Genomic DNA, 27696 nt, shown 5'->3' with positions numbered 1-27696 from the left:
TTATTAACACTGCCTGCATTATTTGTCAGCCCTGGAAAGGGAACAACCTAGCCCCAAGACAGGAGGAAGGAACTAAATGCAGAAAGGAAATTAAACTACTCAGAAGCCCTTGTTCTTTGCAATAAAGGCAAAAAGGAAAGATTCTAATTATCTAGCTTATTGCCACAAATAAGCACATTTTTAGTGGTCTAATTTTCAGCATTTTTTCCCCAAGAGATAGCAGTCAACCATCTGAGAACACAGTGCTCCGTGTGCACAAAATCCAGATGGCATCACCAAATCTCTTTCCAGATGTAGTACTATGAAAACAAATGATTGTTAGAAGACACCAAGGTCCTCAAAGTTACATTACCATTTGCACATGTAAACTATTGTCGCAGCAGCCTTGTTCTCCTTTTGTGAAGTTCTCAATTCAACAACCCTACCCTGAGTTTTGGATTTGCCTGGAAATTTACATCCTGGAAAGGTTTGTCTGGTTTGGGGCACAATTGTCAGCACTGTGCACAGCTACACACTGAACACATCCAGCATGCAGGGGAAAAACAGTCTTGAGAAACACCAGCTCATCACTCTATAAACACATCTGTGGTGTGCAACAAAAGCAGCAACATGGTGAGACAGCTTGCATCATTTATCTTCAGACTTTTCAAGACAGATTTATGGAAGGCCAGAAGAGGATTATCGTTGTGATGCACACGTTTTTTTGGTTTTAGATTTGGCAATGACCAAAGCGCATTTTTCGAGCAATAACTGCTATCTCATGGGATGAGACGGCTGTTTCTAATGCTGTGAAGTTCAAATCATGACTCCTCTACAAAATGCAAAATTATAGGAAAAGTGATGCCATGATATATGTAGGCTGAAATATCAGTGATTGTTATTTCCCTGTGAAGAAATGCCTGGCATGTTCTATTTTATTTGCTGCCAGTGTAGTCAAGATCAGCACTTTTGTAATCACAACACTGTATTTAACTTATCAGATGAACTTTGTGCTGGATGTGATTCAAAGGATGAACTTCATGTAATAATTTGTTCTGAAGAAACCCCCAAACCAAGAAAAATAACTTCATTTTTTGTTTCAAAGGAAAAACTGCAACAAGATTTCTGCTATGTACATTTCAGTATTTGTTTCCTCCTTCCTTTGCACTGCTCCAGTCTTTCCCCAAGGATGCTTTTTCTTTCACTTATGATGTCAGGCTAATTTCAAGCTGGAAGATAAGACAAGAATACTGAAACCCAACCCTTTGCTCAGTTGCTATGACTGAAATGCGAACACTCAGTAGCAGAAAGATCAAGGAAAATATCTTCCTCATCTTTAATTCTCATTTACACAGGCCTCACCAAACAAACAAGGTATGTTTTTCTCTACCCAGGCTGCCAGATGATGACTTTGATGCAGGGAAGAACATCCCCTCAGGCAGTCTTTTATTTCCCTTTTCTTAAAGCATATTTGCAAGAATCAACTTGTTAAAAAACAACAACTCGGTTCTCAGTTTCTCCTGTTGTACAGACACCCACGTTTGTGACCCAAGATGACTTGGTTTTAGAGTTGCCAAGAGATGTCAAAGGCCAAGATGCTGCAGGATCAAAATACCGCCATGATTGTAACACGGATGAAAATGCTGAAGACGTACAACAGTCAGTGTTAGATTAAGCACAAATTACCCTTTGAAGCCAACCAAGAGGTTCCATCTGTACTTTGTATTTGCTGGTTGAGATTTTAAGCCATTTCAGTAAAATTTACAAGCATTTCCATGAAAAGTCACTTGTTCAGCATCTCTTTGAGCCACCAGGACTCTTCCAGAGGTTCATCCTGAAACAAAGATGCCTGCCACTACTGCAGAGGGACAGTATGCAACAACATCATGTCCCATTCTTTCCTCTGAATGCAACAACTGTCTTGCTAACTCAATGCAGCAGTGCCTGAGGGTGTTCACGTGCTGGCTTCCCTTCTGACAGCATAGAATCATAGAATGGCCTGGGTTGAAAAGGACTATAATGGTGCTGGGTTGCCAACTACTATACCAGGGAACTAGACCACAGAAGTGATCCTCCACTGCTAAAATCTGCCTTTAAGTCCAGCAGCACCTCCTAAGAGGCAAATCTTTAGCCACATGCAACTCAGGAATGATTCTGATTACAGAGCTACTCAGAGGTTTATGGCAACAGCAAAACTCCGCACATAAGGAATGCATAAATTTGTCACAGAACGTGACTAGTCTCTGTAGTCTCATTATGTGCTCTGCAAAGGATGTCTACCTTCTACATGTGCCCACACATCTTTGTGTAGCACTTCTGGTAGGCACTAGACTGCAGCATGGACACATGGAAAACAATATTTAGAGTTTAAAAAAAGCAAGCTAGTTAGCCAGTCTTTAATTTATTTAAAAACAAATTATCAATATTCCTTAGAAACCAAGTAGGACACCCTGTTCCTTATAGTACACTTCAGACAGGTTATTAAACTGGAGACTGTTAATCTTGTCTGGCTCATAACAGCATACTGCAAAGTGTAAGACTACAGGTAGGAACAGCAGTGATTAGGCCCTGTACTCTGATATCTACCTCTAGGACTTCAGGATGCATGTAGTACTTACCAGATACCAGCCAACCGTCCAAAGAAAAGGTAATTGGTGTCACCCTCACCCTCCTCCCTCCATTCTTGAAACAAGTAAGCTGAAAGTAACCATAGAGAAGAGTTCCATTGATCCGACTGGATTATCCAGTATCCAACATTTGGGCTTTGGGAATCATTATCAGTATTTCACTTTCTAATACAGTGTTACCACACAGCTTCATCATTTGTGTATGGCAATAGATGCTGCACAAAGGCATCTACCTGCCTTTCATAAGAGAACTTGACCCATGTAATAGCATACTTTTACCTGTTTGTTCAGGCAGAGATGCATTCATCCATGCATACAGGTGCAAGCATACAGTTTTCTAATCTATTTGCGCTACTTTGACAAACATCCAGCACAGCCTAAAACCAAGCACACTGTTTAGGTCTGCTGCCTAAGGAGTACGAGTGCAGCAAGATCTGGCACCCCCAAAAAACCTTGAGCTTAATAGATTTAGAGTAGGTATTAGAAATTCTTTACTGTGAAGGTGGTGAGACACTGGAATAGGTTGCCCAGTGAGGCTGTGAATGCCTCCTCCCTGGAAGCAGTCAAGGCCAGGCTGGATGGGGCTTTGAGCAATCTGGTCTAGTGGGAGATGTCCCTGCCTATAGCAGGCAGGTTGGAACTAGGTGATCTTGAAGGGCCCTTCTAACACAAACTGTTCTATGATTCTCTCAGTGACACCATTCTGAATTAGAAAAAAAAAAAATGAAACAAGCCTAATCAATGCAAGTGACTCAATGCAGTTTTCATTTACCAGTCAACAGCACAGAAGACACAGTGGGATTATCTCACATGACATTTTTATTTTCAGGATTAAAAACCCCAACGATATAGATGCAGAATAAAGCAGAAACAAACAGATGTCAACCCAAGTTTATCTGCAGTTCAAGTGAAGCATCCTGGTATCACAAGACTGAATTGCACAGACTCAAAGCATGAATGGCCAAAAAGAGAAGAGAAATTGCACAAAATGAATCGCAAGCAATTCTTCTTCACCTGGCTTCCTTTGCCCCTCCCATCGAGGGTATGAACAAAAAATTTCAATTTCAATTACAAAATACATTTGACACTGAGCAAAATTGAAGAGTCAAAATTACTTTGATATAGAATGTACATTTCTTAAGAATTGAGAATACATTACAGCTGAATTTGAGAGATACAGACAGTAAGTTATCGCAGGTCTACAAAGCATAACAGCAGCACTGTCTCACTGAACGATACAATATGTAAATATTTATAATATAAATATATAATATAAAATATAATTTGATTCAGCAAACAACTAAACTGACAGTGCTATTCCAGGCCTTACAATTAAGAGCTACAGCTTGTTTACAAGATTAAAGACTTGTAGAAAAAGAAAATGTTTACATGAACATACTTCTTCAGTGAGACTCACATTCAGAGGACCTGACTTTTTTAAAATGTAAAATAGAGACTGGTTTAACAATCTAACCCAAAGTGCTAGGAAGATTATCATTTACCTACTTACCATTAAGTAGAATGCTACATTCTTACCCACATTAGCCCAGCATACACATTGTTAGCACAAAATCTACTCACTCTCCAGTTTATGCTTGAGTTTTCTACCAGCTTAAGTCAAAACAGATCTATTGCACTTACACTGGTGAGAGCAGGTGCAGCATTTCACTACTGCAGGATAGCTTTTCAAACCTGTATTCAAATAAAGTTTGAAAAGATTTCAACTGAGCAATATTTGTGTGTTTTGACAAAATGCATGGATGTCCATTTCTCTTGGTCCAATCATAGACTTCTTAAAGGCCAAGAGCTGCTATTTGTAAAATAACTAGTAAATGGAGGCCAGTTCAAATATAGAGAACTCCTACCACAGTGCCTTCTGTCAGCAAATTGAAATGGGACTTTTAGAAACATCAACACCCAGCAGCTTTTCACTACTTTGTCAGTGTATGCTCTGGCTACCAGACAGTGGAAGAACTTCAATCATACACCTAGAAGAGCAAGAAATCATCTTCTCTGCTAAAAGGACTACATCTTGATATAGTATGAAGTTTGAATACAGTTTTGGGTTAATTCTGGTCTTCACACTGAAGAATTCTCCTGCATTCAAAACAGCCACCACAAATTACATTTCGTCCCAAGAAGCAGTCCTTGAGTTTTAAGGATGGGAAACAATATACTTAAGTCTACCTGAAAGTCTTAATGAAAGTGCATATGGACTCTAATAAATATTTCATATTCAAGTAATCAAGTCTCACGGGCTCTGTCAACCGACTTTCATATTTAATATACTATAAAACAGAATCACCACAATATTTGAAAAAATACAAAATGAGAACTGCTAATTGTACAATGAACTCCGTATACATGAACTCTGACATCTGAGACGGATACACAAGAAAAATATTTCCAAGCCTTATCCAGATCAGAACAATAGATAAGTACCTTAGCAGACACCCTACTTTGAACCGAAGTTCCTGATCTAAAAAACATCATTACAGCATGAGTGCCTCCTGATTATCAATATTAACTCAGTACCAACACAGCAGAAAACAGGCGTCAGGAGCAGATGATCCCATTCTTCTCAGTCTTCCCTAAAATGTCAGTTCAGTAGAATTACTGATTACAAAGAGGCTGATTACCAAAGATTCTCAGTCTGACACGTGTCACTGATCACCGCACCCCTAAAATGTCCCTCATCAGCACCATCTCCAGCAGTGATTTTCACCATCACAATAAAGCACCTACAAGAAACTCGGATAATGGGAATTTACCTTTTGTTTTTTCAAATTAAAAAAAAAAAGCAAACAAAGAACTACAACCTCAGCTCAGATCCCCCTCACCAAACAAAAAAACAACAAACAAGCTAAGTGACTGATAGTCTGAAAATCAAGTTAGTTACAATTCTTAGCTTTCACTTACAATCATATGGTAAGATACTACAACTCCCATGTTCCTGATACTCTTCTCTCTGCTGCTCCCCTCCAGGATGTGCACAGAGGTTCTGTAAGCCTCAGGTGTGCCTGAGGGCTGTACATGGCAGCGCTCAGTGCCAGGAGCACGGGCACATCACCAGTGTGCTCGGCATTCAGCGTATGCACACAAGGAAGAAAAGTGACAGCAATGAAACAGCAAATAAACAATCTATAACAACATACCATATAAATAATTACTCAAGAACACATGTTTCAAGTATTTTGCCTCAAGCAGCTATCAGCATAGACTTTTTATCTCCCAGCATCTACAAAATGACCAAGTACTCAATTACCCACAAAAAGTTTTCAACTTTAACTATTTAAAAGTGAATTCTACTGCTTTGAGAAGACGCCAGTAAAGCTAATAGCATACTCAACAAATGCAGGTCCGCATCAACCATGCAGATCCCTTGACCTTCTCCTGCACTAACACCAATCTTTATTTCCCTTAAGGTCACACTTGGCCTTGCTGCCTGCTCACTGATGCACACCTGACCCAGCTGCAGCCCACTCAGAGTAAGACTCAGCTGAGTTTCTCAGTAGGAACAGTGCCCACCACCAGCACTCACCAGACCTGCTCCCCACTGCTGCCACAAACCTGACTAAGCACTGCCACACCTTGTGTGGGATGCAGACGCAGCCCACTTACTTTCCTCAGCCTCATTTCCTTGCCAGGTCACCTCTTCTTTGTCATTTCTATACTGCTGGAAAATAAGAGTCCACAGCTCAAAGCCCAAGTTGGAGAGAAGCTCATTATCACACTGTGTGAGGGTATCTGGATATGCTGTAGGGCAAAGAAAAATAAACCCATTACATGAGCAGCTTTGCTCATGTAATGATGTGTAACAGGATGTGTAACAGGAGAAAGGCAGTTCTCGCTGCTTAGGACAGTTTGGAATTATCCTAAGATCAGTTCTAAATCAGTACCGTCCTAAGCATCTCCAGGAGATGTCCTGCAGCAGGCCACTGTACCTGCCAGTCACCAGCTTCCTCCTGAGGTGGTCGAGTTCCTCACAGAATCAGAACTGGCTTTAACTCATCTTAAAGAGGCTTTGAAACAACACAAACCTCTTTAAGACGAGTTTCTCCTCCTACTTTATAATTAATCCTAAAGCTATTTTCCACTTTTTGTTCCTCTGCTAACAACACTCTTAACACTCACACTCTTTTGCTCCATTTCAAGGGGCTAGAGCCAACAGCAAAGTAAAAAAAAAAAAAAAAAAAAAAACAAGTTTGTACTCAAAAATACTTCACCAAAACCCTGAGTTGCAGTCATCGCATCTCTATTTAAATAAATAGAACAGAAAGACCAACAACACAGCCATTACTCTGTACACACTATATAAATATTAGGTAAGCCTGAATAAATCTCTTTTGAGGTAGATATATACAGTATAAAACATAAAGGTCAAATGCAAACATCATACCTATTTCACCTTCTCATCTTGTCTTCTAGCTCTGTAGAGAACACTGCAAACATTTTATTTCTGCCTCATCAGCACCTAATCTAAGTTTTTCTGCTCTAAGATAATTTGTAGCTAGAAGACCACTGAAACAGAATCTGTACATTTAATACTATTACGGAGTTCTGGCTTTGGCCATGCCAGAAATACATTAACAAAACTCAACTGGAAAAAAAAGAAAAAAACCAGGAATTTTAAATAACTCTGCAAACAAAATAATACAAGTCCTAAAAGTTTAACCAACAAAAAAAAAACAGCAATAAAAATCTGCTGCTGGAGTTGTCAAACAAAATTTTAAACTAGAAAGTTGAGCTTAATTACCTCAAGACTGCTTTATTTACTTGGCCCTGCCTCACTAAAGCTCAACAGAAAAAGAGAAAGACTGTAAGACAGAACCTCCCCAACCCCCAAGGAAAAAAAGATTCAACTTAATTCATTTTAGAAGAAATGCAAAGAACTCGAAAAACCATGCAACAAGTAGATAAGATAAATCAGACCACAGCCTGCTCAGAACTTGGCCAAGGTTCACATGGAAGGCTTGCAAACCTTTAGATAAAGTCCTAAGGTCAGAGTTGTGACAAACAAAATGACTTGGGATTTTTCTGTGCTGTCACATCACTGTGGCAGACACAGAATAAGATAAATAATAAATCCAGAGACATTTTTCTTTTGAAAAAATACCCATAAAGATGATTCATTCTTTTATGAATAGATTAATACAAGTTAATAATCACTGAATAATTAATGAACCAACAGCTGGTTTAGGAAAACAACCAAGTAGTATCTGCTCACCAGTCACTTGTGTTGTTTTTTAAACCAAGATAAAATGATCACAGGGCCACTGTTAGCTCATCCATTACGTGCTCAGAAATATCAACGTGATGTCTCTGGCTCAAGTACACAGTCACATTTGTTGTGCATCAACAAAAATGACTCTGACTACACTCAGCTAGCACTGATGTCTGCTAGCCCTTGTGAGTACAGCTTACTTTGTCACAAGTAGATAAAGGTGAGGAAATTCCTTCCACATAACTGTGGGAGTTCTGACTGCAAGCATAGCATTTGAGTCCAGTTTTGGAATTCACTACCACACTGTAAAACTCAGATCCAGTACTCAGATTTCAGTTTTGAGCAGTCTCTCTAAGTACTGTTTTGAATACCACACAAACTCCCAGTTAGCCCGCCTCCTTCCATAGGTCCTTCCATAGGACTATCTGGGTGAGAGACTTTTGCCACAAAACTGGATGAATTGAAAAAAGAAAGTGACCAGCAAATCAAAGAAAGGTGGCTGTTTTCTCTTTTGTTTAATTGCCTCACAACAAGAATTCGGAATTGAGAGTTACAATACTGATAATTTAAGGACTGGAATATTCTCCAAATTAGTGTCAAAAGACAGACATATTAAAACACAGCCACAGTAAAGAACTGAAGTAAAATATTTACTTTAGTTTGGAATTTAGAAGGAGAGTTTGGACAGCAAAGAGGCAGTGCGTGCCATGTCTTTGTATCTGGGGTTCAAAGGATACTTAAGATATTAAGAGTGTAGCAACTGCTTCTCCCTGAACAACAGGAGTATTGGTTGTTTTATTTTTCCCCTCCCCGGTTAAGACAGAGGTAGTGTCTGAAACAGCATGATGAGTACAAGAGCAGCATCCAGTGAGATCAGCTATCCCTGAGGTAGCCAAAAACAAAAAAGTCTTGGCTGTAATGGTAAAGCTGCTACAAAGAGATCAGCGATGATCCTTGATTTGACTCCTTGAGTTGAAAAAAAAAAAAAAATAGCAGGAGGCAGTGAGACACAGTGAGTCTACTCACCAAGGAGATATGTACAGTAACTGGGTACATCTACTTCAGAGGCCAGCCTCTTGTTGGCAGGCAGACAACACTGTGTGCTGCAGATGTGTGCACAACTTAGTCAAACATGCAACCAGAAAAAGACATGCAGCAGCACTCAGCCGGTACTTTGTGTTCCACTCAGATCCACAAAGCCCTAGGAGAAAAGAACCTTCTGTATACAACTTAATTGTTAAACCACATTTCCTCTAGAAAATTTTGTTTTAAATTAACTGATTACAGTAGGTTTCACTTTAAAAAAAGTTTAGCACACTTGAAAGATCTTCACTGATAAGTACAAGTGGGACACAGCATTCAGGATTTACTTGAAGAATCATCCTCTTCTAGAAGGAGGTCATTTAATGCAATAACTGTAGCAGCAAAATCAACCAGCTCCACAAAGTCGGATGTAATTATGTTAACACCCATAACACCTGGTTTTTGTGCTTTCACCCAATTCAAAATCATGGGCAGGTTCCTAGACAAAAGAGAAAGAAAGAAAATTAAACATTAAAGATACTCTCCTCTACAGGTACTCTGCTTATTTCAAAGAGAGCATGCTGCTTGCAAATTATGTTCTCGTCTGTGATCAGGGCCCAGCTGCCATCAAAAATGCAACCAGAGTGAAAAGAAAACTACTTAACATAGCAAGCAGTTGTGAGCTGTCAAACAGAAACATTGGTCAGTCAAACCCAACTAACAGGTACACAAAATGAAATCTGGAAAAAAAGAAACCAGTTTTCCCCTAGAAGATGTGCTTCAGGATGAAATGCTGCATTACATTGGTTTTCATCCTGGCTCAGTTTTGAACAAGTACATGTTGAACTAAAAGCTTTGCATCTCAGATTGGCACAGAACGAAGTTTCATCTGGCACAAGAAGCCCTTGTGCCCATCTCCCCCTTAGGGCAGGCAGGAAAGACAGTTGTGGGCAGTACACACGGCACTTCTACCAAACACCTGACATCCACTCAGAGCAATGGATGGAGGGAAACCCAAGTTGGATCCAGCCCTCAGCACTGTGAGGGCTCAGCATCCCACCATACACTGCTGTAACTAGAAAACAGCAAGGTGTGCCAGGAATTGTTTCAGCTCTCAGTGGGGAGAAGTTTCAGCCATTTCTTGTGCAGACTCCTGACTTGCTGTCTGTCCAAGTTCTTTTGAAGTTCAGTATGCAAGTCTGAGTTTTCAGCACAGAGAAAAATGACTAAATGCATTAGAATTAATTTGTGCCACAGAATGCATATATTCAATGAGAAGATAGCAGACACAGATTGGCTAACGGGACAGGGAGAAAAAAAACACATGAAGATCTTCCACAGCTCTTGCTCCAGAAAAAGAAACTTGTCAAGAAAGAGGGAAAAGTAGAGGTGCTGTTCATACCAAGGGGAGACAGACTTTAGTCAGCTGAGCGTGAACACTGTACATTTCTCCTCTAACAAGAACTCTAGAATGCTTAAATTGCATGCTCAGGGCAGAATTTCCATACAAGAAAGCAGACATAACTGCAGAAACAGATTTGTTCATGCAGATCAGCTAGCGTGTGCAAATGCACAGGAGCAATCATGTTTTAGCAAACAGTGGCCTCTGTTTTAGGTTTTCCTACAGGTTCCAACAGGTAAATACTAATGATGGGATGGGACAGAAGGAAGCTGAGCAGGGTTTCCAGCCTCTCAGTGGCTAAAAATGCAGGCCTGTACCAGAAATTACTTGAAACAAAGCTACTTGTTTACTCCATTTTTTTAAATTATTCTTTACTAGTTTGAATACTGAAATACAGTATAATCTTGCTAACTTTAACCCCAAGACAAGAGTACATAAAGTATACACTATAGAGGTACAAGTTAGATCTGTGCTCCCTGTTAAATATCCCTACCAACCATACATATTTACATTTATGCAACTTGTGGCATTAAGCACCGGTCCTAAAGCACCTGAGCACCATCTAGTGTTTGATGTTGATCACACACCAGGAAAGGCAAGGAGCAAGCCCAAAGAGGATACATGACTACATTCTCAAACACATTTTGCATTTAATGATCTCTTACTTAATGCCCCTAAACATACGCTTACATGATTTACACTTCACCTGGAATTTCCACACTTCTACAGGCAACTTCTGATTGCTGAACTACAGCACTTGCTCTTTTTAGAAAGGCTTTTAAAGAAAATAAATTACATTGACTTTTGATTCAAAATTATACTCTTATTATAAGATGACTGATGATTTTCCCAAAAAGTAAACACAAACCAGCTGCTACAGATGTGTGTGCTTATCTCACTGCTTAACATTACGAACAGTTGTGGAGATCATCACAGTGAGAGTCACAGAGTCAATTAAGGCAGTTGTGCCTAACTATACAAGTTAATTTAGAATTTAAAAATGTTATAGCCAGATAGTCTCTCAGTGATATCAAAACAGACAAACAATAAGCCAGGAGACTGAGTTCCACCAGGACTGTTAGAATTTAGGTGATCTTTGGCAAATGAGCCCATGTTTTGTGGGATCACACTCCAAAAGCTCCAATTACCAGAAAACATACTTAAAATATCCATCCCATTACTTCTCTATTTTCAATAATTATTGATTTTTTAATGACTGCAAGTATCTCAACCCAGCAACAGCAATGAAGTAGGACTGCATGCTTCCTAAAAGGTCAGTGAGCAAGTCTTACTTTTAGGCAAACATTACAGTTTCTTGCTTAGTCAGTGCCACTTCAACACCAAGAACTGAGAAATCAAGACAAGTCCTTACCTATGAACAAGTGTGTTCTTTAGACCACGGACCAGATGTCGTGCGATAGTTTTTACTCGAGGAGTGAGAATTGCTTGAGAAACATGAAAAGTCCCATAACGACTTCGTTCCTCAAGAGTGGTCTCCAGGAACTGTAAGAGCTTGTGCACGTTGGTCGTATTAGCCCACGGTGCTGGCATTTTATTCCCTGGCCATAGAAAGGGAAATTCTCGATACAAGGGGTAGTGGTAGAAAATAAGAACCTAACAGAAACAAGAAAAAGGAGACTATAATTATAAACTATTCTGTTTAGAAACAGGAAGGAGTACTGGCTTATGCATTATTCCTGGAGCTAGCGCAGCAGTTAGAAAGCAAAGAAATTACTCCTGAGTCATGACTGTCAATAAATTTACTAACAAAGGATGGAGATCATTTCTGTTAGATGTGAGGACAGGATTGCTTTAAGGGTCATCAGTTTAAAGAAAATGAAAGAACGGCCAGGAGCATAGTGAGATGTCAATTCTAAGCAGTCTGCTTAAGAAGCATTTCAGAGCACTGTCAGAAAATATAACCAGTGAAGTTAAAGATTTTAACTATCTTGACACCCCCAACACTTCTGTTAAATGGCTAAAGCACACTGAGCTATCCAGCATTTTAATAACATTCAGTGAGAGAAGAGTGAAATGCTGTTAAAGTCAGTCTTACTTTCAGCAAAACCTTCTCTGAATCAGAAATCAGCATTATATGCCTTGTAAGGTGGTTCTCTGTAAGAGGGTAGTACAAAGATACATCACTGTTATAAATCAATCTTACAAGTGATTCTTTTTTGGACCCTAGCAGACTTGTAAGGCAAAGCAATAATATCACAGAATGGCCTACATTGGAAGGGACCTCAAGTATCAATCTCCAACCCCCCTGCCACAGGCAGGGCACTAATAGTACCAGTTCAGAGGAAATCCTCAAAATCTCATTTAATTTGTAGTTTAAGAATTAAGTGCAGTCATTGAAATCCTGTTCTCTCAGTCTCTCTCTCCCTGTGGGCAAGAGGGATTTAGTTCTGCCACTATAAATGTGGATGGCTGTAAAGGACCTAGAAGCTCCATAGCTTCCTTTAGTCATGAACGACCATACATAATTTAAATACATCAAAATGACGACATTTTATCATATCCTCAACAGAAGTCAGCATAACATGCTCTCTCAGAAGAGAAGAACATTGGTAAGGAACACAAAACCCTGAGAATACTGTCATCTAATTATTTAATGAGTCCCCAGCAAACTTATATTAGCTATCAGTAGTGTCCCTGGGCCAATACCTCAGAGTGAATACTATTCAGCTTATCTATTTAAATCTGAATCTTTTGAGTGTGGAAAAAAAGTTATGGATCATCCTTCCCCCACCTGATGCTTCTTTTCCCACATGTACTGTAACGTCACATATTCTACACACTCAACACAACAAAGTTTGGATCCAAATGCCGAGCGAATTCTGTTGATCAAGAAGAAGTGATGGCTGTCATCCATGGCATAGAAGTGATTGAAATCCAAGAAGATGACTTCTTTGGGGTGTTGCTCAAGAAAGGTATTAATCTCCATTAGTCCATCCCATACTTTGATGCCAAACAATCCGTGTATGAAGTAGATCTCCTGTCCTATTTCCCCAGGCTTGGAAGATACACGGAGATCAAAATAGCGGATCCCACCTTCCAATTGCTCTTTGAAAGTCAGATTTTGAGTTACTGACCATTTCTTCATTATCTTTTTAACCAAAGAAATTCTGGCCAAGCGTTTGATGGCAGTGGCTTGGTCTGGTCCCACGGGAGATTTCTCATCCACCCAGTAGCTGAAAGAATCATGCGATCCTAGAAAATAAAGCCAAGAATAATTAGTTTTCCAAGAACTTGGACTCTCCTCAGCACACAGCCTTGTAAAGTAAAAAAGGCCATACATGCATAGCAGGGCTGGAAAAGAGTTGCACTCAACTCTCTCAGACAATCCTTTTATACTTCATTTTCCCTTTTTTCCTCAACTATACAAAAACAAAGACATAAGGAAAAACTTTTTCTCTCAGAGAGTGGTCAGGCACTGGAATAGCCTCCCCACAGAGGTGGTGGAGTTGCTGATCCTGGCAGTGTTCAAGAGGTGTTTGGATGAGGAGCTACGAGATATGATTTAGAGGCTTGTGATAGCCTGGAAGGATGGTTGGACTAGATGATCTTGTAGGTCTTTTCCAACCTTGTGATTCTATGATTCTATGAAAGAACAGTTCTCAGAGTTTGAACTGTGTTCTTGTGTGAATATCAAAGCACTACAAAAATTACAACCACAAGGAAAATACTCCAAAGCTCTCCTAGAGCCTGATGGATCACTGATTTAAGATGGGACGCCAATTTCACTGAAAGAAAGAAGTCACAGATTTAATTTTCATTCTACCTCATAAATTCAATCATGATGTATTTCAACGTTTCTAGAGCAGGTGTCTTCATTCATGTGATAGACAGAGGGATGTTAACATGCACATACTTCACTAGAATGCTTCACTTTAGCTCCAACATGGTAAATAAATGATCAATAGTTTGGAGAGTGGCTGAAGGACTGGCTGAGCTCAGAAGTAAAACAACTGAGTTCAAGGTAACAGTGATTAAGCCTGAGATTTTCTTTCAATCAAACTGGAGTCTCGTGTTAAACTGGTGTTAGACACTGCTGAACAAACTCAGCTATTTCTCTTCAATCTAGCAGTGACTTCCAGTAGCCTCAAATACAACAAATATAGAATTCAAAAGGAAGACCTGTAATCAAAACTATCAGCACACACTCCTTGAATGTAACATGCACCTTGGCAAAGAAATTGCAGCTGCAATGAGAATTTTTGCTTACTAGAAAAAACTCTGTAATCCAATACACATTTAAAAAAACCTCAGAAGTAATAAACCCCTAAAAAAAAAAGCTTACAAGACAAAAGAAATATCCCTAGTTCAAGTCAGTGTAGAGCTATCATTGAGTAGTGAAATCTCTTCCCTCGATACTGGGACAGTCAAAAGGTAAAGATGGGCAGATGCTGATCTAACACAGACAGAGGATTTCTAGGCATTTCCAACTATTTACATCAGTCACCTGCATTCTGGCCAATAAGCTGCAACTTCTCTTCAAAACTCCATCTAGAAAGTATTACAGAAGCTCTAAACATTTCTGCTTTCCTGTTTATCTTCAGGACAGCAACTTTTCCACAGAGACAAACCCCACCTGCATCCTGCAAGTCCAAAGCTGAACTACAGGGAAGGCATCTTCAACCCCTGCTCACCACAAGCAGCTCTTCCTCCAGCTGCCTGAGGGCTGCCATACCTCACTGCCTGCATCTGCCTCTTCCATCACTGCATGGCCCAGTTTCACCTTCTCCTCACTCCTAAGGCTTTATTTTTTCCAGAACTTTCTTCTCTACTTCACTCTGCAACTCCGTAAAGAAATCCTAATGGAAGTTTTAGATTAAGACAACGGTTGAGTCCACAATCCCCCTTTATCCAAACCTTTTGTGTACAAGTGCTCACCTGAAGGCTCATGCATTTCTTGCCATGCAAGGTCAGAGATGGAAATAAGATTATGATCTCAACTGGATTACCTTGTCAGGGCTTTTTAATCCAGATGGAAGGAAAGACCAAGCAGTAGTACACAACAAGCTTAAATGTTCTCTTCTTTGCACGAACTTCAACTAGTTTGAAAGTTCTGAAAAGGAAAGTTTTGTTTCCAGGGTCTAAAAAAGAATATTTAAATAATTCCTGATCAACTCCTCGTCTATCCTTCCTGGTCTTTGCAAAAGCATGCCTCTTATGTGGCTTTCCCTTCAGTCATGAGGAAGAACAAGTGACAAGTAACAAAAAACTGTTTTTAAAAGCTGTCACAATAAACCACATCAAGAAGCAGCTGTCAGTTCAGGAGCGCTTCTTCCACCCCCAAATATGTAAACCAGAACAAACACTGCATCATTAATACAGGACTAGACATCTAATGAAGACATTTCAGAAGGTGCAGTACAAAGCCTTGCTCATAAAGGAAGCTGCAATTCACAGACGCTGAAGTTTCACACACCTTATAAAGTACAATGAGTCTTTCAGTCCTCTACAATATTTGAAAAGCAGGCTTCATTTGCACAGGGATTATCTTCTGTCCCTTAGTAAGTCACTTAGTAATTTTTTTATTTTTATTTATTTTTTTTTTAAGTTCTCAGTTCATTTTAATTTCTTCTTTTAAGTCTCTGTTAGAATAAAGCCACAAGAAACATTTTCTTTTAATTATAACCAAGACTGTGCAAAGAACTCTGTCTAGAGAAGTCACTTGCTGTTATGGCCTCTCACATAGTGACACTGATACATAACTTAGGAATGAACAGAATTACAACTTTATCTGGCATCAAATATATTGCTGTCAACATTTAAGGATTTGTCTACACAAATCCAAGACAAGAAACAGTTTGTTTTCTTAAGTCTGATAATATATTTCACAGCTACGGAAGCTTCCTTCCATTGCAGATGGCCATATTTAAAACACAGGGAGAGGTACAAAACAGCAAGTTTCTCCTTGTAGTATTGCAAAACAGTTCTATTTAGAGCTGTAGAAAACAACAAAAAAGCTAAATGCACAGTGCAGCTTTTTCAACACATACTTTAAGAACTGGGCTCCTCTACAGGGCAGCTATTTAAGGAATTCTAACTGTGTGACATGCTTCTAGCTAGAGAAGATGCTTAAAAATCCTGCATTGCATCAACTGAAGAATCTCAGAAGTGAGACTTCTCATTGACAATGCAGTCAACACATATACAGAATCAAGTAGAATGTGCACTAGAGCATCTGAAAAACAAGCTCTATGTTTCATAGGAGTACTACCTCCCTTACAGTACAGGGTAGTATCATCTGTACTGAGGACAATAAGACACAAGAGGAGTGCAGCCAGATTCCTCAGTGCCATTTACAGAAGGCCAGCCACCAACTGTGAAAGTATCCAGGTCATGTCTGACTGCTTTTAGTTCAATAAGTAAAAAGTGAATCAAAAACCTGAAGCAACATACTGGGGATGCTGGGTGAGAGCTAAGAGATAGGGGAGGATTCACATCATCCACCAAGTCCTTCTCTGATTTAAGATCACTGTGTTACGTTCCCAACTCAGCTACTGACTTTTAATATAGCTTACCTGTGATGTTAAGCTACATGCTAAGCTGACTGCATCATGATGTCAAATTAATCCCTTACTTTCCTTTCTACATCTGAGCCCCATGAAAAACCCAACCATTCTGCAGGGATAGCACGAGCCAGGCTGGTTCCTGACTGAACATTAGGAAACACCAACTCTGCACAGTTTCAAAGGCAAAGGCAAGAGCCTACAACAGATACAAGGAGCACAGCAGCTACTTTTTGTTGGGAGTTCAGCCTGAGAGCTGCTAGCTACATTCTCAACTATAGCCTAATATAACTACATATGAAAATACAGATACTGTAATCGCATACAGTATCAGCAAAGGGAATGGCAGTCACTGACAGCAGAAAAAAAAAAACCCACCACAAAACCTCTCATTGTGGCAGAGTGCTGTGCATGAGAAACCCTCTTCAGTCTGTTTCCAACCAAGCAGTATGCATCTCTTCAAGTTACACAGACTCCTTTCTCAAGAAAGCTCAAGTCACATCAGCAAAACATTTCAGATGATACTCAAAATCTCAAAAATAAGATTACACCCTGTTATTGACTCAAATATATTTCTTATACCTGCTGATTGCGAACAAAGCAATCTCAGTCTTTGATTGAAAAGTGAGAAGGCACAGCAGAGCCAAGAAGCCTGTCCACAATTGTCCTGTAGGGGAAGAGAGGCTAGATCCCCTAAATTACCTCAAAGGCATATTCTTGCACATGCTGCACGCTGACATGACTCAAGAGGAATCACTGCATGTGACAATGGATAAGTGTTCAGATTGCAGCATCACAGGAAGGGCTGCAGTGACGTAGTACCAATGCTGCACTCATACCTTCCAGAAACCAAAGGCATACCATATAGAAACAAGCTTAAGAAAGAAAGAGCCTGTATATTCAGAAGAAAAAAAAAAAAGGAAATAAAACTTCTGGCAGATCTTACAACAGATTGCAGGCTGCTCTGCTTTAGTTTCATTCCTTTCATATCATAAAGATGGGAAGGTTCAAGTATTAATAAGCGTCTCAGACACTAAACTGCTAAAATGATGGATGGCCTTCTTAATTTCATGCTAGCAAGTGCAACTGTGGATTAACTTTTCATATCTTTAAACCCCTTTTTATTCTCATTACACTAATTTCCCAAGTTAGCTGTATGTTAAATAGATCACTATTCAATTCAATTTGTATGTTAAATAGATTGTATTTGTGTTCAGGATGACTTTTTTTTTTGCTGAAGTGTTTGTGCTAATTGTTAGGAAACAGCATTTTATCAGCACATTTGCAGCAAAGTCTTAACTTTCCAGCATCTCTATTTGTCATGCTACTTGGTCACAGATAGCCTAATTAACCCACGGTGTAGCTCAAACAAACAGTGACATTCATCAACACGACATTATTAAGCCTTCATTTCAACAATTACTGGTTGTATCTCTTTGCATGATCTTCTTTTATTTCCACATCACTATGTCTCCATGTACAGATGCAGTGCAGGGAAAGGAATCAGCATCACCTTACAAACCCATGACTTGCAAATATACCTTCAAGGGATGTTTGAAGTATGAGTATGGCACACAAAACACAGATCTTTCACTAAAGATCATGCTATGTGCATGCTGCCAATTACTTGAAAACAAGACAAACTTTTTTTTTTTTTTTGAATACAAGCAGTTGAATCAGTAGTTCCCCTGGTTGCAAGGCTGGGGACTAGCCAGATGCAGCAGGTAAAGAAACCTGCAAAAAGCTGGCTAGCCAAGAAACAATAATGAAAGTAAAAGGACAGGAGAGCACGTAGTCATTGAGTTTAACTGAATCAGAGTAATTTGTTTTGATGTCCGCATTAAATAAATATTAACATGATGGAAAACATGATAGCAAATCCCTCATGGAATGTTAAAGATTCCTAAGAGACAAGGTCAACATACTTGTACCAATCCATTAAAGACATTAAAGGGTCATTTATGGGCAAAGAATCGCCCTAACTGTAGTTGATGCCAAGACTTCTTAGAGCAAGCTTTGCTCACTATATGAAGTGCATTCCCCATACATTACAAAGCACCACAGATGACAGAGTAGCAAGTATTACATAGCCAAGACACTTAAGACAGCAACCAAGTTCCAAAAAGGCGGGATGCAAACGCTAGCAAATTAAAGCCCACAAGTGTTCTTCTAAACCAAATGTTCCACACGTGCCAGAATTGAGGGAAAAATGGGATAAACACAAGTGCCTCATGGAGCCTAGAAGTCCTCAGGATTCAGGTCATTAACAATCCAGATTTTCTAATCAAAAGATTAACTTCTTAAAAGCTCTCCACTAATGAAAAACAAATTGAATAGTTCATTTTCATTCGCCAAGCCAAAGGACAAGAGGCAGGAATAACAAGCATCCTATTGAAAGTTATTAACCTAAAACTATTTAGATAAACACATTAATAATTCAATACAATTCTGAAAGAATTCTTTAGGTATTATTAACACTGTTTCATTAGAGAAGAGAGAGCCTAGTAGAGATCAAATCCTCTTAGGAAAACTTCCTCTCCCTGTCAGAGGATTACCGTGACTTCCCCCCAGCCCTTTTGGGGTGGAAGGCGGCTAGGAAGGAACAAATGATGTAAGGAGAGAAAGAGAGAAGTCTGCGTGAGACTGTCACAAACACAATATCACATTACTCTGCTTTTCCTTCAAGCAGGAAGAAATCAATTTGGATTGAATTATCCATTTGGATGGAGTTCTCTCCATTAATTTTTGTACAATTCAACCATGACTTCCCATTTATTACTTCTCTGTAGAGGGAAAGCAGAAAGTGGCAGCACCTCTCCAACATTTCAAAGCCTGAATGGATGCTCTTGCTCTGAAAAGAAAAACTTCAATTAGGTTCCCATATTCCTTTCCTGTGAAAAGTCAGAAATGTGCAGAGCAAGAGCTCTCATTTTCCTTGTGAATTATTTATATTTTCATTATGCAGCCCTTTCAAAATCTTCTCAGGACAGCAAGAAAGACTTCCCCATAGTACTGAAGGGGAGAAACAAACATTAATATTGACACAGAAACTATTTTTCTCTGTTAGTAAAACTTCTCTCAAAAAAACAGTTACGACTAGCTGCTACATGAGATAGAAGACTAAGGCAATGAAGTCACTTGTTATTTCTGAACAGACTAATCCTGAACAGTTTGCATTTACAAATCATATCCAACACCATATTTATGCAGATGTGTTCCACTAATGGTTACGCCCCAATTGATTGGTAGAAGCCAATTAAATTGGAAAGGAAAATAAAGCTTGGTGAATCAAAACATTAATTCTACATTTTCTTCTCTTTGAGCTTTAACCCAACAGATGGCCTTTTCAGCTGATTCAACAATGTCTTTAATTAGGACTCCAAACTTGGCAAAGAAAACGCAGATCCAAAAGCCACTGCTTTTCCTCACAGGAGGCGTGTCCACATGGCACACAAGCTCAAGAACATAGCAACAAGATGACTGCTGCATTAGCAAGTTCAACCACTTGCCTCAGGGTTGAGACATCAAAGATTAAAAAAAACATCACATCTTGTAAGAAGCTCATGGCCTGTTTTCAGATGGACAGGGCTGCTGCTTCATCTTCTGTAAACATCCGAGTTTCAGCTTGGCCTGTTAAACACAAGGTGCCCAAGGCACTTTCGCTAATCACTAAGGACAGCAAAAGTGGCTGGAGCCCATGGCTGAAGAGATGGTAGCAGCCATGTGAGAATCCACCAGCTCAGGCACTCCCCACAGGCCCAGCACAGTCTGCCTGAAGCTCTGTTTTCCAGGGCTGATCATTTCGTAGGACTTGGATCAGTGAGTTCAAAACCATTAGATTCCTCTGTCAGGGCTTCAGGGCAATCTTATCAGGAGGTGGAAATAGGGACACATTAACATAAGCTTCTGCCACAGTCATACCGACATTCCCACAAACTATGGAAATTTATTCAATTAAAAGTTACAAAGATAGTTAATTAAGAAACTGCATGTGGTAGGGAGAACTAAGCAGCTTCACTAAAGCAGTAACTTGGAGCAGAAGATGAACCTTATCAGTTTTAGGAGGTCAAGGACACCCCTCTCCCCAGATATCAGTGAAAACAGACAAAGACATTTCAACAACTAATTCAGCTTTCCGGTATAGTCCTGTTTTAACCACATTTGAGCCAAGGTTATTCTCTATGTTAACAAAAATGCTTCTGGAAATTTGAAACTCAGCTCTAGCTACCTGCAGCCCAGCATCCTACAGGCAATTCTCTACCAGTCACTCAACCTGGCGCAGACAGGAACTGAGCCACATCTTAATTGCTCTGCATTGCTCTGAAACGACACGTTGGCTATGCTATCACATACATTCACAGGAAATGCTAATATACCAGCTGGGATCCCTGAGCAGTGACAAAAAGTCTCTGTGCCCTGTCAGAAGCAATTACTACAGTGCTGCCCTATTTCTCTCCCGAGAGGCAGATAGCTCACAAACCCACTCCAGCAGCACACCCTGCCTAGCATTACTTACAGCACTGTATGTACTCATATCTGAATAATTTAATTTTTTTTGTGTTTCAAATCAGTCTTAAACATATGAATTTAAACACAGCTTTCCTGTCAATATTGAAAACGGAATTTTACAATCTAGGACAAACATCACTGTGAATTGACTTTCATACCACAATTCAAAGAGAAGCATTTCTGGCGGGAACTAGCTCTCCAAAAAAGTGTTTCCCCCTAACTATCACTACCACCTGAGAAATTTTCCATCAAGTTGGCATGCTGAAGGCACTCAATCATCCTTGCATGAACAGGTATGGGCCAAAATTTGTCCTTTATTTATTCTAAGGGGATGAGAGATAGAAGGAATGGAGGAACTAAAGCAGGGGACAAGAGGCATTTGGTTGGCTAAGCTGGATTAAAAAGTAGCACCTACAATTATTCTTGATGCTCCTGCAAGATAGGGCTTTCCTACTTTCCCATGTACCAGTAAGTCCCTAACTAATTGATCGTAAGTTTCCTCTATGAGAGAAAGAAGAACAGAATTGAGGGAAAAGAAAACCTCTCAGCTAACCATCCTAAATGTGGAACCGATCCAGAGATACAGTCCGATGAAAAACTGCAAGTATGTCTACCTCATGTATCACAGCTCTTGATTATTCAAAGACTGAATAAGCCACTCATGACTAAGGAAATGCGTTATCAGCAAAAGCCAAGGGAAAACAGATTTGTCACTATTTAGCTCATCACATTTATATCCAGAATGTCTCCAAGAATGGGGCTTCCACCACATCTTTGGGCAACCAGCCCAGTGCCTCACCGCCCTTACTGTAAAAAATAAATAAATAAAAACTTCCATATATGCAATCTAAATCTCCCCTTTTAGTTTGAAGCCATTTCCCCTTGTCCTACCACAACAGACCATGCTAAAGAGTCTGTCCCCTTCTTTCTTAAACCTACCCCTTCCTCCTGCTTTTGAAAACGTATAGGTCAAGAGATGGGTAAGGAAAACATCAGGTTACGCAGTTCCATAAAATTGCTTAAAACAAAAGAGCTTGAGATTAAACTAAATGCTATACAAATAGCACACTGTGCATTATCCTGCTAAGGGTCACATTCACAATCCATGTTCAAGAGCTCATTTTAAACTCGCATTCAAAGAGGATTAGTCCAGAGCATAATTAGGAAAAAACCCTCAAGAGCTTCACATAGTCATAACTTGTTAAAGATAGTATTTTTGACAAAATTAACTGTATGCAATTTGATGGCATTTTGGTTATGTGACATTTTTCAATTTCTCACTGCAAGACTCCTTTCCTCAATCACACCACACCATAAAAATTCACCTTCAGATGGCACTGAGCTGGTTTAGAATGTAGCCCCCAGTTTTTCAAGAAAAGCCCAAATATTAGAACTGATTGTACCCAAGCTTTTGAAGATGACTCCAATTTCTTCAAAGTTTCTCTCTATTTTGAAGCACAGAATTAAATCAGCACGTAAGCACTAAGCAGGTGCACCCAATAGAACACCCATCTTAAAACACTACTTGTCATCAGTTGCTTCTCAGGATTGGGCAAATAAAGAATAACGACTTCCTCTCTCCTCAGGAAGCACATTTCACAACACATTCAGAGAAATGGAATTGTTTTGGTTAAAAAAATAATAATAATCCCAGAGGTCACAGCTACCTTTGAAGTTAGTGAAAACTTGCAGCTCCAAAAGCAGAAGTTTGCACCAGATAAAGAACCCTACGCTTCATACAAGAGAGTTACTTAAATGGTAGCACTTGCAATGCGAGAGACTGGTTTAAATCCAAGTGTTTTGTTGGTTTTCTTTTTTTTGATGTATATTAGCAATTATTTAATTTTGAATAGTCCCAACCTGCAATCTCTTAAAAATACATACATATTTACCTTTGAATGCTGCATGTTCCAAATCAATCATTTCAGGGTTTTGAGTACTGGCTTTATTTAAAGCTAAAACAAGTTCTAGGGCTTCAACTGCTTCAGTGGCACCAATAGCATTGCATCCCCAGTCTTGCATACAACAAGAAATGGGGAGGAAGGAGGAAAAAAAAAATCCAAAAAACCAGTTGATTCCATCATTCCAGTGGTGAAAGCAAACATCACAAGAGACAGACAAAAGCAAGCCATACTTGTCATACATGCATACATTACACACAGATCAAAATGTTCCTCATTTGAGCTGATGCCTACATTTCAGATTTCTTGAAGATACTACAGGCTGTCATTGATATTCAGCATCTGTAAACAGATGTCCCAACACCACACTGTTTAGTATAACCCTTTCCTTGCATACTGCTAGTAATATCACCCTGGCTCCCATAAAGGTTGCTTCGTCAACCAAAAAATCCACTTCAGCAGAAAAAAAAAATAACTGGACTGTAATTATAAAATAAGATAATATAGTCCCAAAGCATCTACTCATTACACCTTCTTTTCTACTCTCCTCACTCTACTTGCCAGTGCTGGGACCAGTGGTATTTAACATCTTCATAGGTGACATGGACAGTGGAATCAAGTGCACTCTCAGCAAGTTTGCCAAGCTGAGTGATGCAGTTGACACACTAGAGGGAAGGGATGTTATCCAGAGAGACTTGGACAGGCTTAAGAGGTGGGCCCATGTCAACCTCATTAAGTTCAGCAAGGCCAAGTGCAAGGTCCTGCAGTTGGGTCACAGCAATCCCAAACACAGATACAGGTTAGGCAGAGAATGGCTTGAGCACAGCTTTGAGGAGAAGAGTGGGAGTGTTGGTTGATGAAAGACTCAGCGTGAGCTGGCAATGCGCACTTGCAGCCCAGAAGGCCAACTGTATCCTGGGTTGCATCAAGACAATTGTGACCAGCAGGTCAAGGGAGGTAATTCTGCCCCTCTACTCTACTCATGTGAGACCCCACTGGGAATACTGTGTCCAGTTCCAAGGCCAACAACACAAAAAAGGACACAGAGCTTTTGGAATGAGTCCAGAGGAAGGCCACAAAGATGATCAGAGGACTGGAGTACCTCTTCTGTGAGGACAAAGTTGGAGCTCTTCAGCCTGAGAAGGCTCTGAGGAGATCTTATAGCAGCCTTCCAGTACCTGAAGGGGAGCTATGGGAAAGCTGGTGAGGGACATCTAATAATGGCATGTAGTGACAGGGTAAGGGGAAGTGGTTTTAAACTGGAAAAAGAAAGATTTAAATTAGATACTAGAAATTCTTTACTGTGAGGGCAGTGAGACACTGGAGCAGGTTGCCCAGTGAGACTGTAGATGCCCCCTCCCTGGAGGCTCTCAAGATCTGGCTTTGAGCAACATGGTCTAGAGGGAGATGTCCCTGCCAATAGCAGGGAGGTTAGAACTAGATGATCTTAAGGTCCCTCCCAATCCAAACCATTCTATGATCCTATTCATAGGTTACCTGAAGTATATGCAGGAAAGAGATGGGAAGATGCAGTAAAGTCAAATTTCGTGCAGGTATTTTAAAAAATACAAACAACAACCAACACTACTCATTCTAAAAGCAGCATGTCATCACTGAAATAAGAATTCATTAGCTTAGCTCCTCCACTACAAACTTAACCCACTGCCACTGCCCATCACTTAACCTTTCAAAACCAAAGTTCTACATCTACAAAGACATTGTGATGCTCACTTAAATTGAGAATATTTCCTTGCCAGAAGTTTCAAAATCTGCAGCCAGCCAGAACAGCATACAAACATTGAAAAAGTGCAATTTCTTTCTGACCCCCTCTCATTGTTGAAAAGAGCAAAAAACAAAAACAACCATGCATTTGCTACTGTTCAGTGGGGGAAAAAAAAAAAAAAAAGTGTCACGGCCTATTAAAACCGCATTTTGAATCGTTCCAACCTTCTACCCCAAGAAATACAGCAGTGGGTGTTGTGGTACTCCACAGGAAGTGCACTTCCCCTTCTCTACATGGGGAGAGAAGTTATCTCTGCTAGGGCAAGGAAAGTCCCTCCATTTGTAAGGAAGCATCTCCCCATGCCTTCTACATGACATGCACCTAAAGGTTTTTGACAATCTAATGCACTATGGTGAAAAATCAAGCTACTATCAGGAAGCCTACCAATAGCAACCAGAGGCCAGCATCAGAACCATCTGCTTACAGTAGTTACCCCTAAGATCTTCTCTCCTGGTACTTAAGAGCAATACTAGATTATTATTTTTTTTGTCATTTAGATTCAAATTCAGCTGTGCTCATAAATAATTTCAGAGGCATCTGTTGTCTTACTCATTTGTCAGTTTATCTATCTAAAGTGAAAGCAATGATGCTTAACAATTTCTTAAACTTGGAGTCATGGGGAGCAACTAGGAGTTACTTATTACTAAACTCATCTGACAAAGAGGGAAGATCTTTTAAGTGGCATCTTCAGCAGTCTTTCTTTCACTCCTGCAACGGATGGAGTTCATATAAGCATTTACTCACAAGTTCTTGGACACCAAACCAAACTTGAACAGCACCTTTAAGGATTCCATCTTCCAAAATTTACGCTTAAATGAGAGTTTGAACTGGAAAAAACTGCTTTGTGGCATGCTACTCCTAGTTAGCTTCCGAGGAGCAAGAGCAACAAGTCATAGTTCAGGGATTAACTGAAGGAAGGGCTATTTAGGGCTATCATCAGCATTAACACATTTAATCCTAAGACGGACCATTCCATTCCAAGCTGAAATTGCCTTGCACAGAAACAAGGCTTTAACTACCTGAAGGGAGGATGTAGTGAGCTGGGGGTCAGCCTCTTATATCACGTAACTAATGATAGGACTAGAGGGAGTGGCCTCAAGCTGTGGAGGAGAGATTCAGGTTGAACATTAGGAAATACTTCTTCTCCAACCATGGTCAGGTGCTGGAATGGGCTGCACAGGGAGGTGGTGGAGTCACTGACCCTGAAGGTGCTAAAGAATGCTTAGATGCCACATTTAGGGACATGGTTTAGAGAGAACTATAGGTGATTGATGCCCCATCCCTGGAGGTGTTCAAGGCCAGGTTGGATGGGGTCCTGGGCAGCCTGGTCTAGTATTAAATGGGGAAGTTGGTGGCCCTGCTTGTGGCAGGGGGGTTGGAGATTCATGATCCTTGAGGTCCCTTCCAACCCTGGCCATTCTGTGGTTCTGTGATAGATGGGATGGTTGGACTGGATGATCTTGTAGGCCTTTTGCACCCTTGGGGATTCTGTGATTCTCAACACAGGCCTTCTGCATGCTTGTTACAGGTCAAGCTAACAAGTACAATCCCAAGCACTGCAAATCCTATCAGAACAACACACATCTAAACACCAGAAACATTTAGTCTAAATACCTAAAATCCTAGCTATTAACTATAAGGGAACAGATTGCTTTAAACTGACAAATGCTCAAGACACCAGTCATCTTACTTCACGGGGCAAGCAAAGAACAGAAAAGAAAGAACAACATTCCTATGTGTTTTACTACTGCACAAGGCTGAATGACTCAAAGCCAAACCCAGGATGGCAATCCAGCAGGCCGGAAGGCCAACACCTACGGGAACACCCTGACCACTCTTTCCACAGCCCCAGCTACCTGGGCTGGAAGGTCAACCCCACTGCCTGCCCAGGCTGCCCGCGGCCCAAGCCTTCGCTTCAGGCACTAGGTCGACTGACCCCCACCACCTCGGGGACGGCCCATGGGCCCTGTTAGCTCCGAAAACAGCAGCCAGCCTTCCGTCTCCCTCCCTGCCCCGTCTCACCTGGGATGGCCAGGTTGGAAAGCGGGTAGCTGCGCAGCGCCGCCGGCAAGGAGCCCATCCAGTCCGCGTTGCCGTCCGCCATGGCTCCCGCCGCCCGCCGCCTCCGGCCGCCCTCCTTACCGCCCGGCGGGCTCATCACCGCCCGGCGCCGCTGCCCCCTCGCAGCCTAACGGCGCCGCCCGGCAGCCCCCCGGCCCGGCCCGGCCGCAACGGTAAGGGGCGGCCGGGGACGGGGCGCTCTGCGGCCGCCCGCCGCCTTATGTAACAGGTGCGGGCCGGCCGGCACGGCTCGCCACGGCACGGCCCACCGCCGTCACAGCCGCCTCGCGACCATTGGCCGCCCCACTGGCTGCCCCGCCCCTGTCTACGGTGTGGCCGACAGGGCAGGGACCTCACCTCGAAACTGCGGGCGAGGGGAGTCCGGCGAGCTGCGGCTGGGGCGGAACGTACTTGGGGCTGTCGTGAGAAGTCATAAGCGAAGCACAAACGCTGCCGTTCCAGCAGTTCTTCCGTGCTCTCGCAGCACGACAGGGCTCACACCTGCAGGTGTCTCCCTGTGTGCCCTGCTCTCACTGCCTTACCTGTCCGTGAGGTAAAAGTTAAATGTCTCCCTGGGACCCAGCCCTAGGAAATGTGCCCACAACAGACCCACAGCACACAATATCCCAAGCTGGAAGAGACCCGCAAGGATTATCGAGTCCACTT

The 27696-nt window shown here is 41.0% G+C and overlaps 1 protein-coding gene across 1 annotated transcript; it reads right to left on the bottom strand.

The window, feature by feature from the left end:
- Positions 1-3407: 3407 nt before the first annotated feature.
- PLCXD2 (phosphatidylinositol specific phospholipase C X domain containing 2) lies at positions 3408-27329 on the bottom strand. Its single transcript, XM_010721336.3, has 4 exons — positions 26992-27329; positions 13008-13468; positions 11628-11869; positions 3408-9352 (listed from the first exon to the last, which is right to left on the bottom strand). Exons 1-4 carry the CDS (start codon positions 27125-27127, stop codon positions 9190-9192), a joined length of 1002 nt encoding a protein of 333 aa, XP_010719638.2. The 5' UTR covers positions 27128-27329; the 3' UTR covers positions 3408-9189.
- Positions 27330-27696: the final 367 nt, after the last annotated feature.

The sequence above is a fragment of the Meleagris gallopavo genome, chromosome 1 (assembly GCF_905368555.1).
Source record: "Meleagris gallopavo chromosome 1, MGAL_WU_HG_1.1, whole genome shotgun sequence".
Lineage (NCBI taxonomy): Eukaryota > Metazoa > Chordata > Aves > Galliformes > Phasianidae > Meleagris > Meleagris gallopavo.
This window is presented reverse-complemented; position numbering and strand designations above follow the sequence as displayed.